Here is a 14,002-nt window from a genome sequence, read left to right as displayed (position 1 = left end):
TTAATAGCTATAATCAAAAACCATATTAGGAGCCCAGAAGATGGCCCAAGCCCATGTTTCAGTGGCACTTGTGGACCATACCATAATCTTAGTAATGACACCACTGTTAACTACCTACTATGATTATAACCGTTAACAAGACTATATATAAGGATGCTAATCAAGTTAAGGAGGACAAATTACACACAAGAGACGAACCCTTTAATGTTCATACCAAACAATATCCCTTTACTAACAAATTAAATTTTTGGATTAAATTTGGGAAAATCTTATGTAGATAATTTATTTTATGTTAAGTAACAAAATAATAAGAGAGGTCCACAAATTATTGAAGAGAGAGAGAGAGAGAAAAAAAGTGAGATCCACCCACCTTTGTTATGTGTGTAGGAAGATGGGTTATCTCATATTAAATGAGATAAATATAACCCTTAAATTTATTAGTTAAATTTATTAACTTGGTCTAATCTATAAAACAAAGATAAATTAGTTGAGGTCAAGCAAACGACATGGACCAGACCTTTCGCATGTAACTTCGTTTTTTGCGACAAGCATGCTGATGGAATATATGTCTATTTTCTTTTTATTTTGTCTTTCCCAGTTTTCAAAAAGATCTTATGTCTAATGAGTTGTTAACTTGAGGATAACTTGGTTAAGCATGATGACAGAAATGATTATTATTATTATTATTACATGTAACACCCCGTTCTAGAACCGGTTTGTTAACATCGCATTATGATATTAAGCGCAGTTACAATCACATGGGTTCAATTAAAATCCGGATAAATTTTTCATTTTAAAATATGCCGAATTTATAATGCCCAATTTCGTGATCATAACCATATTACCTTGCGGAATCAGATAAATCAAGCTTAACATCATGTTCTTATTCCATTCTTAAAACCCTTAATTTACTTCTTATTTATTTCACAACCTCTACTATATTGTAGATCTCTTCGTTAGCTACACGTGGCTTCAAACCACGCTCAAATCGGAGCACTGTAGCTCAAGTTATGACAATTGGAAGCAACACAAAAGGGTGTTGATCACAGGCCCCGCGCGCTTCAGCGCGCTACCGGGCGCTAAAGCCTCCATCTGGGCGCTTAAGCGCACGGAGGCAGGAAGCATCAAGTTTTTCAGATAAATAGGCGCTTAAGCGCGCACCAGGGCGCTCAAGCGCGCTATCCTGGGCGCTTAAGCCCCCATTTGGGACATTTCAGCGCGCAGAGGCAGAAGCATCTCCTCCTTCAGCGGCTAAGGGCGCTCAAGCGCGAACCAGGGCGCTCAAGCGCGCAACCTTGGGCGCTTAAGCCCCCACAAAGGGCGCTCCAACGCGAGGAGGCCGAATGCATTGGCACTCACAGGGGCAGCAGGGCGCTTGAGCGCGCTCCTGGGCGCTTAAGCGCGCTGCCAGGGGATTCCAATTCCCACATTTTTCAAGTCCAAGTCTAGGGGAAGATGCATCCCCCTTCCAAACTCCAATGGTTCATACCTCAAACTTAGTCCTAGCACTCACCCAACCTCTCCTCATGAGATTTAGCTAGAATTTGGGCAGCATAACCTTTGTTTTCTCAACGTTTCCCAATTTAAACAAAAGGTACCTAATTGATTCTCAGCCCAACCAATTCCATAACTCAATACATAACAAGCATGCATATATTGAATTTCAAGTAGGCATCATTTACAGTACATATTCATTACAAATCATGGAACTTAGCTTACAAAACACTATGATCATTCCCTTGGCTCCATCAACAAAAGAGATGACCAAAGGCATGAGCATAGGCTAAGTCCATTCCAATATACAATTCATCAATCTATCATTGCCTATTAATTACAATTCTATACATGTGAGCTACAAAACAACATGTATAATCTCAAAAAATGCAACACTTCATGCATATGCTAATCCAGATATGGCCACTTGCCACCAGAGGCTCCTGCAGCATCCTTACCTGAAAGAGGGTCCCCACAACACGGGGTGAGATATACGAATATATCCAGTAAACCAGGGGTCCTTGGAGCATCTCTCCACCCCACAGTTCCATATCAGTGTAATAGCAATAACAATAATAATGCAGTAAATACATATCTATGCAAAGTGCAATAACATCTCCAGGAGAAATCCCTCGAGCTCTCAAGCTGTCCTAAGGAAACTCAGATGCAAATAGTCCTACTGGCAAGCTAACTACCAAGTATGATTTACGCATCGTCATGCAACATACCAACATAGGGAAACACCATCCTATGCCACACCAAATGCATACACATACGTATAACAAAGCATTACACTATTTTATTGCATTTATATACACAATCACAACCTCCACCCTTTCAGGGCTTGGTGGAACAGTCAAGGGAATTACACCCAAGGTCTGAAGGCTTACCTCAATGCTTCAGTCACCCTTTGTTCACCACCAACAGGTTCCACAGTCAGTCAATTACAATACTTCACTTCTCAAACAAAACCTACACACAAGGTTTAATGCAATTAACACATATTGCATCCAATAACATCTCATAGCTATCAACCTAGCTATACAATTCATACCAAACATAAGCATGAACTTACCTATCCAATGGAGCTAATCAAGCTCCATAGCTTGCTCCAACGGTTGGTCTCTCAAGGTTGGTCCAATTGCCTCAATCCTAGACAACACCAAGGCATAATCAACAACCAACCAAACCAAACCATTTATCAACAATGCAAGAAATCCAATATCTAAGTGTCATATTCTTGCCATTTTCCAAATATACTCATTTAGCTATCTAAGCTCATTTTTACCGATTAAATGACATTCCTAGCATTTTTCTCAACATGCTCTAAGCTCCATTCTTCCTAGAACATAGCTAATTTAACAACATTTCATCAAAACCCCAATTTACTATTCATTGAACCCTAACTCATGCAATTTTCCATGAAAATAAGGTTCAAGGGGTAGAATCTTACCACCAATGGTTGCACAACCAAAGATTGATGGCTCCTCAAGCTTCAATGGAGGTTGAAGCCCTCAAAACCCCAAATTTCACCAAAGGGCCGAATTTTTGAGAGCCAATATCCCTCTCCACAATGCTCCCCACTCAAAACTAAGCTTGGATTATGAAAGAGGGGAAGATTTAGAGTGGTTTAGGCTTTTGAATCACTCCAATCGGTTGGGATTTGCTCCCTCTAGGTTCTCTCTCCCTCTCCCTCTCTTTTTTCCTCTTCTTTCTTTCTTCTCTTCTGTTTCTGGCGTCGACGGGAATGGGAGGGTTTGGGGCTCTTTTGTGTTTTAGTCACTTAACATAGGTTAAGTGACTTTAAGCAAGTATTGGTTCCTCTATCTATTTAACTCCAATAATTACCAAACTTCACCCAAAAGTCTGGAATATTATTCTAGGAATATTTCCACTTTTATTTTTATATTTTGGACACTTTTGCCAGTACCCATTTATACCCCTTAATTTTCACTAAGTACACTTTTTAACTCCAAAGTGACTCAGATCCATTTAATTAAGCCTTATACTTAATTTTACTCACTAAAACATGCTTAATTATTTAATTTCATGTAATTTGCTAATTAATTAGGTTAGGGCTATTATACTACAAATAGTCAAAATTCATGAAAATAAAAGGAATACGTGTTTGAATTTACAAGTGCACGGCTTAACACGAGTTCTGAATTCAAAAGTGTCTCAAAATTTATAATTCCTTTCAAATAGTTGAAAGATGAAGCATAATAATGTATAGAGAAAAGTGTGGCATTTAGCAATATGGAAGTCACAAGAATGAGTTACTAAAATCCTTTGAATTTTGAGTTTTTGTACAAATGGGACAATAAATATGAACCTAAGAGACAGATAGCAGATCAACTATATCCAATGGGTAGGAACAAAATTCAAGGGCTGTAGAAGGAAGGACCACACTTGCATTTCCAGCTCTCAGGCTCATAATTTGCGTACTGGATACCCAAATGATTGCGCCTGCTGCTTGTGCTTGGCACTTGAATGGCTTCACATGGTGTGCAACCATAACATTTGTGCTCACAGCTTGGTGGACTTGACCCTATTTTGCTTACTCCTCTATCATATGTTTCTTCCATTATCTCTGACTTACCTTCTCTCACCATTAAACCCTTTAACAAAGTTGGGAAAATTAACAGACACGGTAGGTTAGTATGTTAACTAGGATACCAGAGAAACCCACCTAGCTCCAAATTTACAAAATGAGATAAAGACACACCTTTTCTGAATGTATAGTATTCGGTGGTGAAGACTCAGGTGCTGGTGCCTCTTTTGGGCCTGATGAAGCATAAATAACAATATTGTAGAAACAATAAGATAATTAATATAACTTAGTAGTCAATAGTCTAAGAGCAATGTTGACTGAAAAGTGAAAAGGCTCAAAGGGTTTTGAAAGTGAAGCCATTTTATAGGATAAATGTTGAAAATATTTAAAGATAATTGCTAATTGTTGAACTTAAAGTTAAGACTGTGCCCTCCCTTTTCTAATGAGGAAATGGACTGACAGAATAGTTGAAAGCTAAGGTGTGATGAACACATAATTACAAGGAAAAGTAGGGGTTTAGAAGGTAATAAAGAGAAGTCAATCTTCAAAAATTGTGTGTAGGTTAACTAACCTGGATGGAACATGCCATCATTTGGAGGAAAGGGCCCTCTCCTTGCTACAGAAACCCAACTCAATATTTGTAAAGCTAGCACAAAACAGAATAATGTTCCCTTCATTTTTTTCAAAAAAAAAAAAGACACAAATGATGAATGTGATGATGACGATGATGTGAATCTTCCCTTCACAACAAGAGGCAAGGGCCAAATGCTGGAATATAAGAAGGGAAAAGAAAGGCTACTAAACGAGCTTGCAATTCCCAAAAAACATTGCAGGACCTCCAATGTTTATTGGGTTACTCTTTACAACCTTTGAATCAGCCAAGAGATTTTGCTTCACAAGCAAGTGATTCTGGTTTCTTGTCACACATTTAACAACTCCAGCAAGTTTCAACTTCATTTGACAACTCATTCGGTAACTCCTAAGAGTAGTCTGTTTTCCACTGTCTTTCTGCCTCTAACCTTCGATTGCTTACCTTTCAATACAAGCCAAACCTCTCTCTCATCTCTCTCTCATCTCTCTCTCTCTCTCTCTCTCTCTCTCAAATCAATCTAAAAGGGTATACTAGTACTATATATGGTGATCCATAAGTCCAGAATAACAGCACCCATTTTGGGTCTGAAACGCCTGCAAGACCCTCATAATTATCTGATATTTCTGATTTAAAAATTATAACTTTTGAACACATAGACTGCAGAGCCTTTGTCTTTTATTTTTGCTTTCATTTCCATATGTGGAAAAAAGAAATCAAATGCACAGTGCCAGTTCTATGATGTGGAAAAAAAAGCATCAGCATCTGAGACATTCAGATCTGCACGAAAATAAATTTAATGAGTTAGTTAAATGGATTTAATGTGATACTATGGTCAACTTTCTACGGGTTGGTTGTTAGGTAGCAGACAAGTCCCCTCACCAATATCCAATCTCGGCCATTCATTTCGTTGATAGCATTGAATTTTGGTGTCCCTAATCTCCTGCTGCATATTTTCCCACATTCAATGAAGAACAGATTCTAGTTACAGTATTTATTGTTTATGCTTCAAGCTTGAAATGTACCGGGGGGGAATTTTATATGTGATGACATTAAAAACAACTCAAAATATAATTCAAGTCTGATTTAAAAATACATTAGGTCTAGAAGTAAAATTCATTTCAATTAATTATGAGTTTGAAAGACCAGCAATAAAAGCATGTGCACTAGAGATTTATAAACATAAGAGGGTTCAGTTCGCTATGCTTAAAGTTGCCATTTAGTACTCTTATCTTTCGTTGTTTCTGCTGAGTTTTTTTAGGAATTAGAAAGGGAGCGTTCTTGTACTCTAAATAGACACTGGCCAATTCAGTATGTGTGAGAATAAGCATTAACAATATTAATATGGACAGCTTATAAGCTAGGAAATGTTATAGAAAGGTTAGTCAAAATGATATGAATAGGTCATCCATCATTCATGTTAAAAGACAATTAGGGGTACGCTTAGGCAAATCACAAGTGCACCTATTTTATATAAACATTGGATTCCTAAACAAAAAGCAAAATATTTATTGGTGAAAGGGTCAGGTAGAAACACTAACGAAAGAAAGCAAGAAAATATTATAAAATGATCCACGTTGACATTGTTCAACATATGTAAATACGTCCGTACTAGGATTATGTGAATTTCCAGTTAAATAATAAATAGAATCACTTCCCTGCTTTGGTGACCTTGGTTGCAAAACCTTATAGACAGTAACACTGATACTTGGTCGGTGGAGCACTCAACTAAGCCTATTGCCCTGTTATAAGTGAAGTTTACACTGCTCATAAAAATATTGGGTGCATTAATACTTAACTAAAATTATCTAAGATATCAGGTTACCTTCGGTTGACTTAAATTTGATTATTTTTTTATTCACTGTATTATTATTTATTTGTAAAACCTTAAAATATGGTTTTGTTGCTTAACAATAGTCTTTATTTCGTTTTCCATCAATCTCTTATTTTCAGCCATTGATAGAAGACTCCCCCAAATCAATGGCTCTCAATGCGTTGAGCATGAATAACCCCAATTTTCTTTTATAAGTATTATAAACGCCACCCCTATTATACATCAGATCTCAAGGCAAAGCATGCAAACCTTCTTTTGCACCAACCAATGACAGATAACTTGAGGCACTACAATCCTTATTCCTTAACTTGTGATATCAATTGTCGCTGCTCCACCTATTCTTTGTGCATTGCGTGTTAGATAAGTTTAATTCAAATATTCCAGCATTCAGGGGTCACCGTCACATGTGGCCATTTCCAAGAAGCAAGAGCCATTTTGGTTCATCTGAATCACAATCACAAATATTCCAGCATGCAGGGGGTCATCTATTGATGTCACGTATGGCCAGTTGTAAAAAGCAAGAGCCACATTTCGGTTCATCTCTCTTATTATCTGATGATACATCTTATCATAGCGTTAATTAAACTCACAAATTTATTACAAACTAATGACAAAGATGGAGTAAATCCTAGTAAAATTGCAACTTGACAAACACATATTTCGTGCTATTATAAATGTAACCACCTGAAGCAGGCACAGGCACAGCCAGAGTGCTTCATTTGGTGACATTCATAGAACAAGTTACCAATGTCCTCTGTGCTGTCATAGTACTTCTGACCATTCAACATAAACACAACCGATTAGAGAAATTCTAGTTTGTTGTAAATCTGTTAGTGATCATTGATCAGAAGTCATCCTAGGAAATTGTCTTAGCTATGTTATTATATAGTTTTCCCAAGAATAAAAAAAGACCCAGTATTCAAATAAGTAATTAATTGAATCCAAAAAAAAAAAAAAAAAAAAAAAATCATGCTTAATACCCTGAAAGTAAAGTTAAACCCCACTTCCCACTCATGACTGTCAGATTATTTTCTTCGGATGAATTGCCTCAACTACGGCCTCAAGGTTCTATTTCACCCATTCATACACATTGAGCGCTTTGTTTTCATCATCTGAAGTTTTCATCTCCAAGTTATCACGCTTGAGGACTACAAAGGTAAATATCTAAACTCCCACTTTTGCCTTCGGTTCTATTATTACTTGTGGACCAGTTTTTTAATTTTTTTTTTTTTTTTGGTAATCTAATTTTTTTTTTTATTCATTAAAGAAATAAATTTTGTTTCTGAATTTAATTTTTTCAAAAAAAATTATCTAATTATCTTCTAGATATATTTTTTAATTGAAAAAACACTTCTTTCTTTAAAAAAATATATATATACAAAAAAGTGGCCTTTTAGTTTTCAAGCACAACTATAAGACTTTTTTTAAAAAATAAAATATTGAGTCTCATTTTTATTAAGGTTCTTATTAGGGTCACGTTTTATAATTAGTTTTATGGATTTTATAAGAATTATGTTGAAGGAAAAGTGATTCTGTAATGTTATAGAGATTTGTTTTGCGTGCCTTAATTATTTTTTTTTTGCTTCAAAAAGTGTGGGCCCCACAAAATGTTGTGTGTGTAGAAATTTTTTTTGTGTCATGTGATATGGTAGATGCAAACCCCTAGTTTTATTTGTGGCAAAACCTATCTTTGATTCATTTTCGTTAGACTTGATTTTTAAAGCAGCAATCAATTTTAAAAATCTTAATGGAAACAACTATAATTACCAAGAGAAATCATTTTGGAAGATTAAAAAATTAAAACAAAAAATGTAACAAATCTTATGAAGGGATGTATGTACCTCTGAACTTTCATTGAAGAAGAAATAGTTTAGAGAAATTTTAAATGGAGTAGCCACTGGGACACTGTTTGTTTTGATTTTGAGGCCTGAAAAATTACATTGGGGCCTTCCAATGCCCTCTCCCCATTTCAGGAGCCCAAAATTATATGGACTGAAAATAAAGGCTACTATCCTAGTTGTGTTTACTGTTTAGGGTGGTCCTTTGATTAGCAGTTGCAAAACAGTTCATGGCAAAAAGAGTTGAAAGCGTGTTGAAGATTATGTGTTGTACTTGTACCTTGCTTCGGTCCAAGGAAACACATAGTTTGATACTTTGATTTCTTCTTTAAAATAGTATTAATTACCCGACTTTTTAAAATAGTATTAATTTAACGGAATTAATTTTTTCATTTTACATGAGAAAATTTTCTCTTGCTACACTCACAATACATGAGTGGGGTCCACAAAAAGGTGAGAAGACAAAAAAGTCAAGATGAGAGCCACTCATATATCGTGAGTGTAGCATGAAAAAAAAAATTAATATAAAATGAGAAAATTATTTCCCTTAATTTAATATTGATAACGGATCAATATTAAATCTTTATAAAATATTATAGAATGGGTCTGTCGTCTGATCCTTTTATTCTCACATTTTTTCTCTTATATATCACTTCTCAATAGATTTGCATTTTGCACAATAAGAATCTTGTGGAAAGAAGAAAAAGAACTTTTCCATATTTAGGGTGCAAATATTAATATCGTACTAACTATTATTTACCATTAAATAACTTAGGCTAAGTTAGTCTTTGACTTAAATAGACCATATCTATATAAAATATTTTAAGCATGACCTGACCTGATAGTCTTATATAAGTCTTAATTATAAGTCTGACTTGACATATATTTAAAAAATAAAAGTATTGGCATAGGCCTATTAGTTTGTTTAAGCCTATTAAATATTCAATAATTAAAAAAGTAATTAAAATAATATTTCTTCAATATTCAAAATCATTAAAATAACAAATTTATTTATTTTATTTAAAATAAATAATATGATACAGGTCGGCCTATAGACTTAAACGTCCAGCATGTAAAAAAAATTTATGGTCTATTTTTTAATTAGATTTTTTTAAAAGTCTAGTATATTCTATTTAACTATATATAATAAGTCAAACCTGACCTGATATAAATTAGTTCGTATGTATGTTGGTCTAGTCCATTAACGCCTTTCACGTAATGGATGGGAATTCACCCTGCTCCCTCTCCATTGTTCGATCTTTCTATCTAATCTAAATGACTAAATCTAAATTTGTTAAAAGCATGATTACGACCCATTAAAGTTTGTGAAATAAAGGCCAAAAGTTATTAGCTTTGGACTGATTCTCTTTCTTTCCCACGTTGGCGTGTAGCCTAACCTTTTTACATCCTCCACACACTTTTTGCTTCAATAAATGTTACAAAACCATGTTTACACATATGAGGCATTCACTCACATATAAGTATAATGTGTGAATATTTGAACCCTTCCATTCAAACCCCTCGTGGGTTCTGTAAGTCGCTGCATCGTTTTCAATTTTTTTTTTCTATATTCAAAATGGGACGTACAAGTCACACAACTTCTCCTCTTAATTTTCTATTCAAACCAAACGGGTTCATTGGTAGCCAAATTCTAAAGGTCTCCATTTTCTATAATCTATGTTTTTTTGGATACAAGTGAGAATTGAACACATAACTTACTACAATCTACTCAAATTCCTCGCCACTAGACTAATCCTAGTAGCTTGTTTTTTTTACGTATTTGAAGCTATTTAATATCTCTTCCAAACTTGTGGAGTATAAAGGAGGTTGGGAAGTGCCATTACAAAGACTAACCTCAGGTGTAAAGATGACACTATAAAGAAGCTGATTTTGTACTTCAAGGTGAGCTCTGTCTCACCCTTCTAAAATCTCTTTTAAGTTTCTATTATGTAGCTTATGTATATGTTTTTGGCTACTACTATTTCGAGCTATCTCATGTAATCTCTATTTTCAGTTTTGAAATGCTTAAAATGACTCGTCTGGCTCATTAATATTGTTGCAACTAAAAGATATTTTCAAGGTTTTCCTATATCATAGTCTCAAGGCTTTCAATGTACATTGAGCAAGTTGATGCATTAAATGGCTAATAATGTTCCAAATTTTTGCATAGGAATGGGAATCTTAGCGATAAACAAGGAAAGAGAGATCACAGTAAGCATAATGAGCTTCAAGAAAGAAATAAATTTCAATGATTTCTATAAGCCTGATCAGTTAGATGATGTTACTACTGAAGAATCTACAAGCTGGAAGAGAAGGAAGGTGGGAAATTTGAAGCTCCAAACTACATTCTCATTCAAATGCCTAGTTTCAGAGAATTCTGCTTCAAAACAGGAACTTGAGGACTTGTTCAATAGACTAAAGCGCACAGTTTTGTTACCAAAACTAGAACCAATGTTTTCTCCAAAGTCCTTTGCAGAGCTTGATGCAGCTGCGGTAAAGCTACAGAAAGTTTACAAGAGTTACAGGACTAGAAGAAATCTAGCAGATTGTGCAGTTGTTTGCGAGGAGCTATGGTTTGTTCACTATCCAAGTTTATGATCGTCTTTATATACATATATATATATATATATATATATATATATATATAAATGGCTAAGAAAGCTTCTGAACGATAATAGTTCAGTGATTAGTGCTTAGTGTACATTCAAAACCACTGTTTTCTTCTATGGTTCAGGTGGAAGGCTTCAGTGTTGACTACTTTTAACAGGTTCTCTACATCATATTTTGAGACTGATAAATCCGATACAGCTATTTCAAAATGGGCAAGAGCTAGGATGTTGGCTGCTGAGGTACCCTTTATTATTAGAAGCTGGAAACTTTAATTGACTTTGACTAAGGAAGATTTTTGTATGTCCTTTGCTTCAATATTTGGGTCCATATTAGTCTTCTTTTAAACCATGTTCATTGCCCGATGATAATGAGCTTTACATAATTTGACTAGGACCATAGTGACGAATTCAAAGTTTTCATTCTCTTTTTCTGACAAAACTTCTTCCTTGATTTTGTTGAATACCAATCAATATACTTCTTCTTTTTTCTGTTGGTAGGTGGGAAAAGTTTTGTCCAAGGATGATAAGGCGCAGAAATTAGCTCTAAGGCATTGGCTTGAAGCTGTAAGCTCATACGTCTACATTTTGACTTACATGAGTTATTTATATTCCAAAGATATTATCTTTTTTTATTTATTGGTTTGGTCACATGTTTTCTTATAATCCAAAGAAGTCAATTAATCGAGGTTATGGTTTCCTTATATTTTGTAGATTGATCCACGCCATCGTTATGGGCACAACTTGCATTTCTACTATGATGTCTGGTTTCATAGCCAGAGTCCTCAGCCTTTTTTCTACTGGTAAATTATTAACAGTGCAACTGCTTGTATGGATTCCTGTTAAGTTTTCTAATTTCTCAATTTTACTTTGGTAATATGAAAGGTTGGATGTTGGAGATGGAAAAGAAGTAAATCTTGAGACAAGTCCAAGAAGGGAATTGCAGAGGCAGCGCATAAAGTATCTTGGACCCGTAAGTTGTTTCACATCATGGCATTGGCAATGCCACGTATAATAATATTTATAATAACATGTCTTATTATGGTATTGGTATCAGTGTATTCATGGAACTATAGACTTTGAGTTTGTTATGAATATTATTTTTCAGCAAACGACTTTATCTTACGCTTTATAAAAGTTTAGCAAAGTCAACAAAGTTGTCTTTATATTAAGAGTTTCAACTTTGTTGCTTGCAAATTGCAGAAAGAGAGGGAAGCATATGAAGTGATTGTGGAGGGGGGAAGGCTTATTTATAGACAAAGCAAGGACCTTGTACACACTACTGAGGGGTCCAAGTGGATTTTTGTTCTTAGCTCATCTAGAACTTTGTACATTGGGCAGAAGAAGAAAGGCCAATTTCAGCACTCCAGTTTTCTAGCTGGTGGTGCTACCATTGCATCCGGAAGATTGGTTGCCCATAATGGAGTTCTTGATGTATGCTACATGTCTTATACATATACAACATTGATAAGTTTTAGGATATGATAAAAATAAAAAAAATTCTATTTTCATTTCCTTTATAAGTGAATTGATCTTCATTTGCATCTTATTCAGGTTATATGGCCCTATAGTGGTCATTACCGTCCAACAGAGAAGAATTTTATGGAATTCATTTGCTTCTTGGAGGAACATAATGTGGATATGACAAATGTAAAGGTGAATCACGTTAAAATCACCAAGCATTCTACTTGTTGAACTTTTCTTGAACCTTTTGGTAATAATTTCATTGTTGCCTCCTACAGAAATATCCAGTGGATGATGATGTTCCACCTTCTAAACCTGTCGATGAGGAGATGCAGTTTGAGTACATAGAAGGTAATGTGGGTTCAAGTGACTCTGCCACTGCCAATAACTATGGTAAAAAAAATATGGGTCACTTTGGTAGCAATGTGGAAGCTTCACTTAAAGAGAGTAAGCCAATGTCAAGCAAGTGGACAACTGGAGTTGGTCCTAGGATTGGTTGTGTGAGAGAGTACCCTACAAAATTCCAACTTCAGGCACTTGAGCTTCTCAATCTATCACCTAGAGTTGTCAACCGTGGAACATTTACAGGCAAACCACCCATTCCCTCTCCGAGGCCTAGTCCAAAAGTTCATGTGTCACCTGGGCTTGTAAACATGGGACATCATAGCCCAAGGGTACATGTTTCTCCTTTTTAGGGTCTGTGGACCTTACGTGGCTTAATGTTCGAGCTGCATAGGCACTACTTTAGCTTTAGCCTTTAAATTTGGACCATTAGTACAAAATATATAAGGATAAAGGTCATAAAGGAGCTAACCCAACCAATTTTTATTTTTTTCATTTTGATTTTTCTTGGCCAATTCTTCGGGTGGGTTAGCTTATGCTAAATCATTTTTTCCGTGCCCCTCAAATGCTTAGATGCTTATCCTATAGTTTTTTGGGGGTTGAGTCAATCTTCCATTCATGTAAATCAATTCATTGTTCACATTTGAAAATACAAAGAATATCCCACTTATCTCTTCTTCTCCGTTTCTTTTATGATTTGGTTTGGATATTAGTTGTAACAGCTCGTTACGTACCGGAAATGTTATCATCTCATATGGTATTAAATGTAGTTACAATCACAGTAATTGAGTTAACTAAATTACAGGTAAACTTTTTCTTTTATTACATTCTTTTCTTGAAACATTAACAATTTCTGTAATCAATTAAAGCAACATTATAATTATAAATGCAAAACTCGCGGAAGCATAAAATTTATTAATTACAACCCCTACCAGTAATACCATTTAATCTAGGTTGTAAATGACTCATTTTCAAAATTTTGTATAGTAGGAATCGATTCCCAACAGCCAGGAATCGATTCCCAGCAGCTACAGTAACAGACAGTAGCCAAGATTTGACTCCCCTGTTTTGAGGAATCGATTTCCACCCAAAGGGAATCGATTCCCTGGAGCAGAGGACGTAAAATTCAGCCACTGTGATGTTGGGAATCGATTCCTTTCAAGTGGGAATTGATTCCTCTACTGCAGAAACACATTTTGACAGCTTTTAAAACACAAAAAGGGTGATGTAATCCACTCCTAACACCTTAATACTCATTATACCACTTACACAGGATTTAATGTA

The 14,002-nt window shown here is 35.3% G+C and overlaps 2 protein-coding genes and 1 long non-coding RNA gene across 3 annotated transcripts; 1 reads left to right on the top strand and 2 right to left on the bottom strand.

Annotated features, from left to right (window-relative positions):
* Nucleotides 1-1,673: 1,673 nt before the first annotated feature.
* LOC133313719 (uncharacterized) lies at nt 1,674-3,238 on the bottom strand. The gene is made up of 4 exons (XR_009751847.1): nt 2,948-3,238; nt 2,570-2,646; nt 2,385-2,466; nt 1,674-1,952 (listed from the first exon to the last, which is right to left on the bottom strand). It is a non-coding gene; the product is annotated as an uncharacterized LOC133313719 (long non-coding RNA).
* Nucleotides 3,239-3,816: 578 nt separating this feature from the next.
* Nucleotides 3,817-5,220, bottom strand: LOC133313721 (EPIDERMAL PATTERNING FACTOR-like protein 3). Its single transcript, XM_061515126.1, has 3 exons — nt 4,617-5,220; nt 4,220-4,278; nt 3,817-4,112 (listed from the first exon to the last, which is right to left on the bottom strand). The coding sequence occupies exons 1-3, from the start codon at nt 4,720-4,722 to the stop codon at nt 3,876-3,878; spliced, it is 402 nt and encodes a 133-aa protein (XP_061371110.1). The 5' UTR covers nt 4,723-5,220; the 3' UTR covers nt 3,817-3,875.
* Nucleotides 5,221-10,478: 5,258 nt separating this feature from the next.
* On the top strand, nt 10,479-13,071 carry LOC133313707 (IQ domain-containing protein IQM1-like). The gene is made up of 8 exons (XM_061515114.1): nt 10,479-10,879; nt 11,041-11,155; nt 11,414-11,479; nt 11,627-11,715; nt 11,798-11,885; nt 12,116-12,346; nt 12,467-12,568; nt 12,655-13,071. The coding sequence occupies exons 1-8, from the start codon at nt 10,479-10,481 to the stop codon at nt 13,069-13,071; spliced, it is 1,509 nt and encodes a 502-aa protein (XP_061371098.1).
* The last annotated feature ends 931 nt before the right edge of the window (nt 13,072-14,002 follow it).

Source organism: Gastrolobium bilobum, unplaced genomic scaffold, assembly GCF_033153095.1.
Source record: "Gastrolobium bilobum isolate Gb01-03AN ecotype WA unplaced genomic scaffold, APGP_CSIRO_Gbil_v1 utg18832, whole genome shotgun sequence".
Taxonomy (NCBI): Eukaryota; Viridiplantae; Streptophyta; class Magnoliopsida; order Fabales; family Fabaceae; genus Gastrolobium; species Gastrolobium bilobum.
This window is presented reverse-complemented; position numbering and strand designations above follow the sequence as displayed.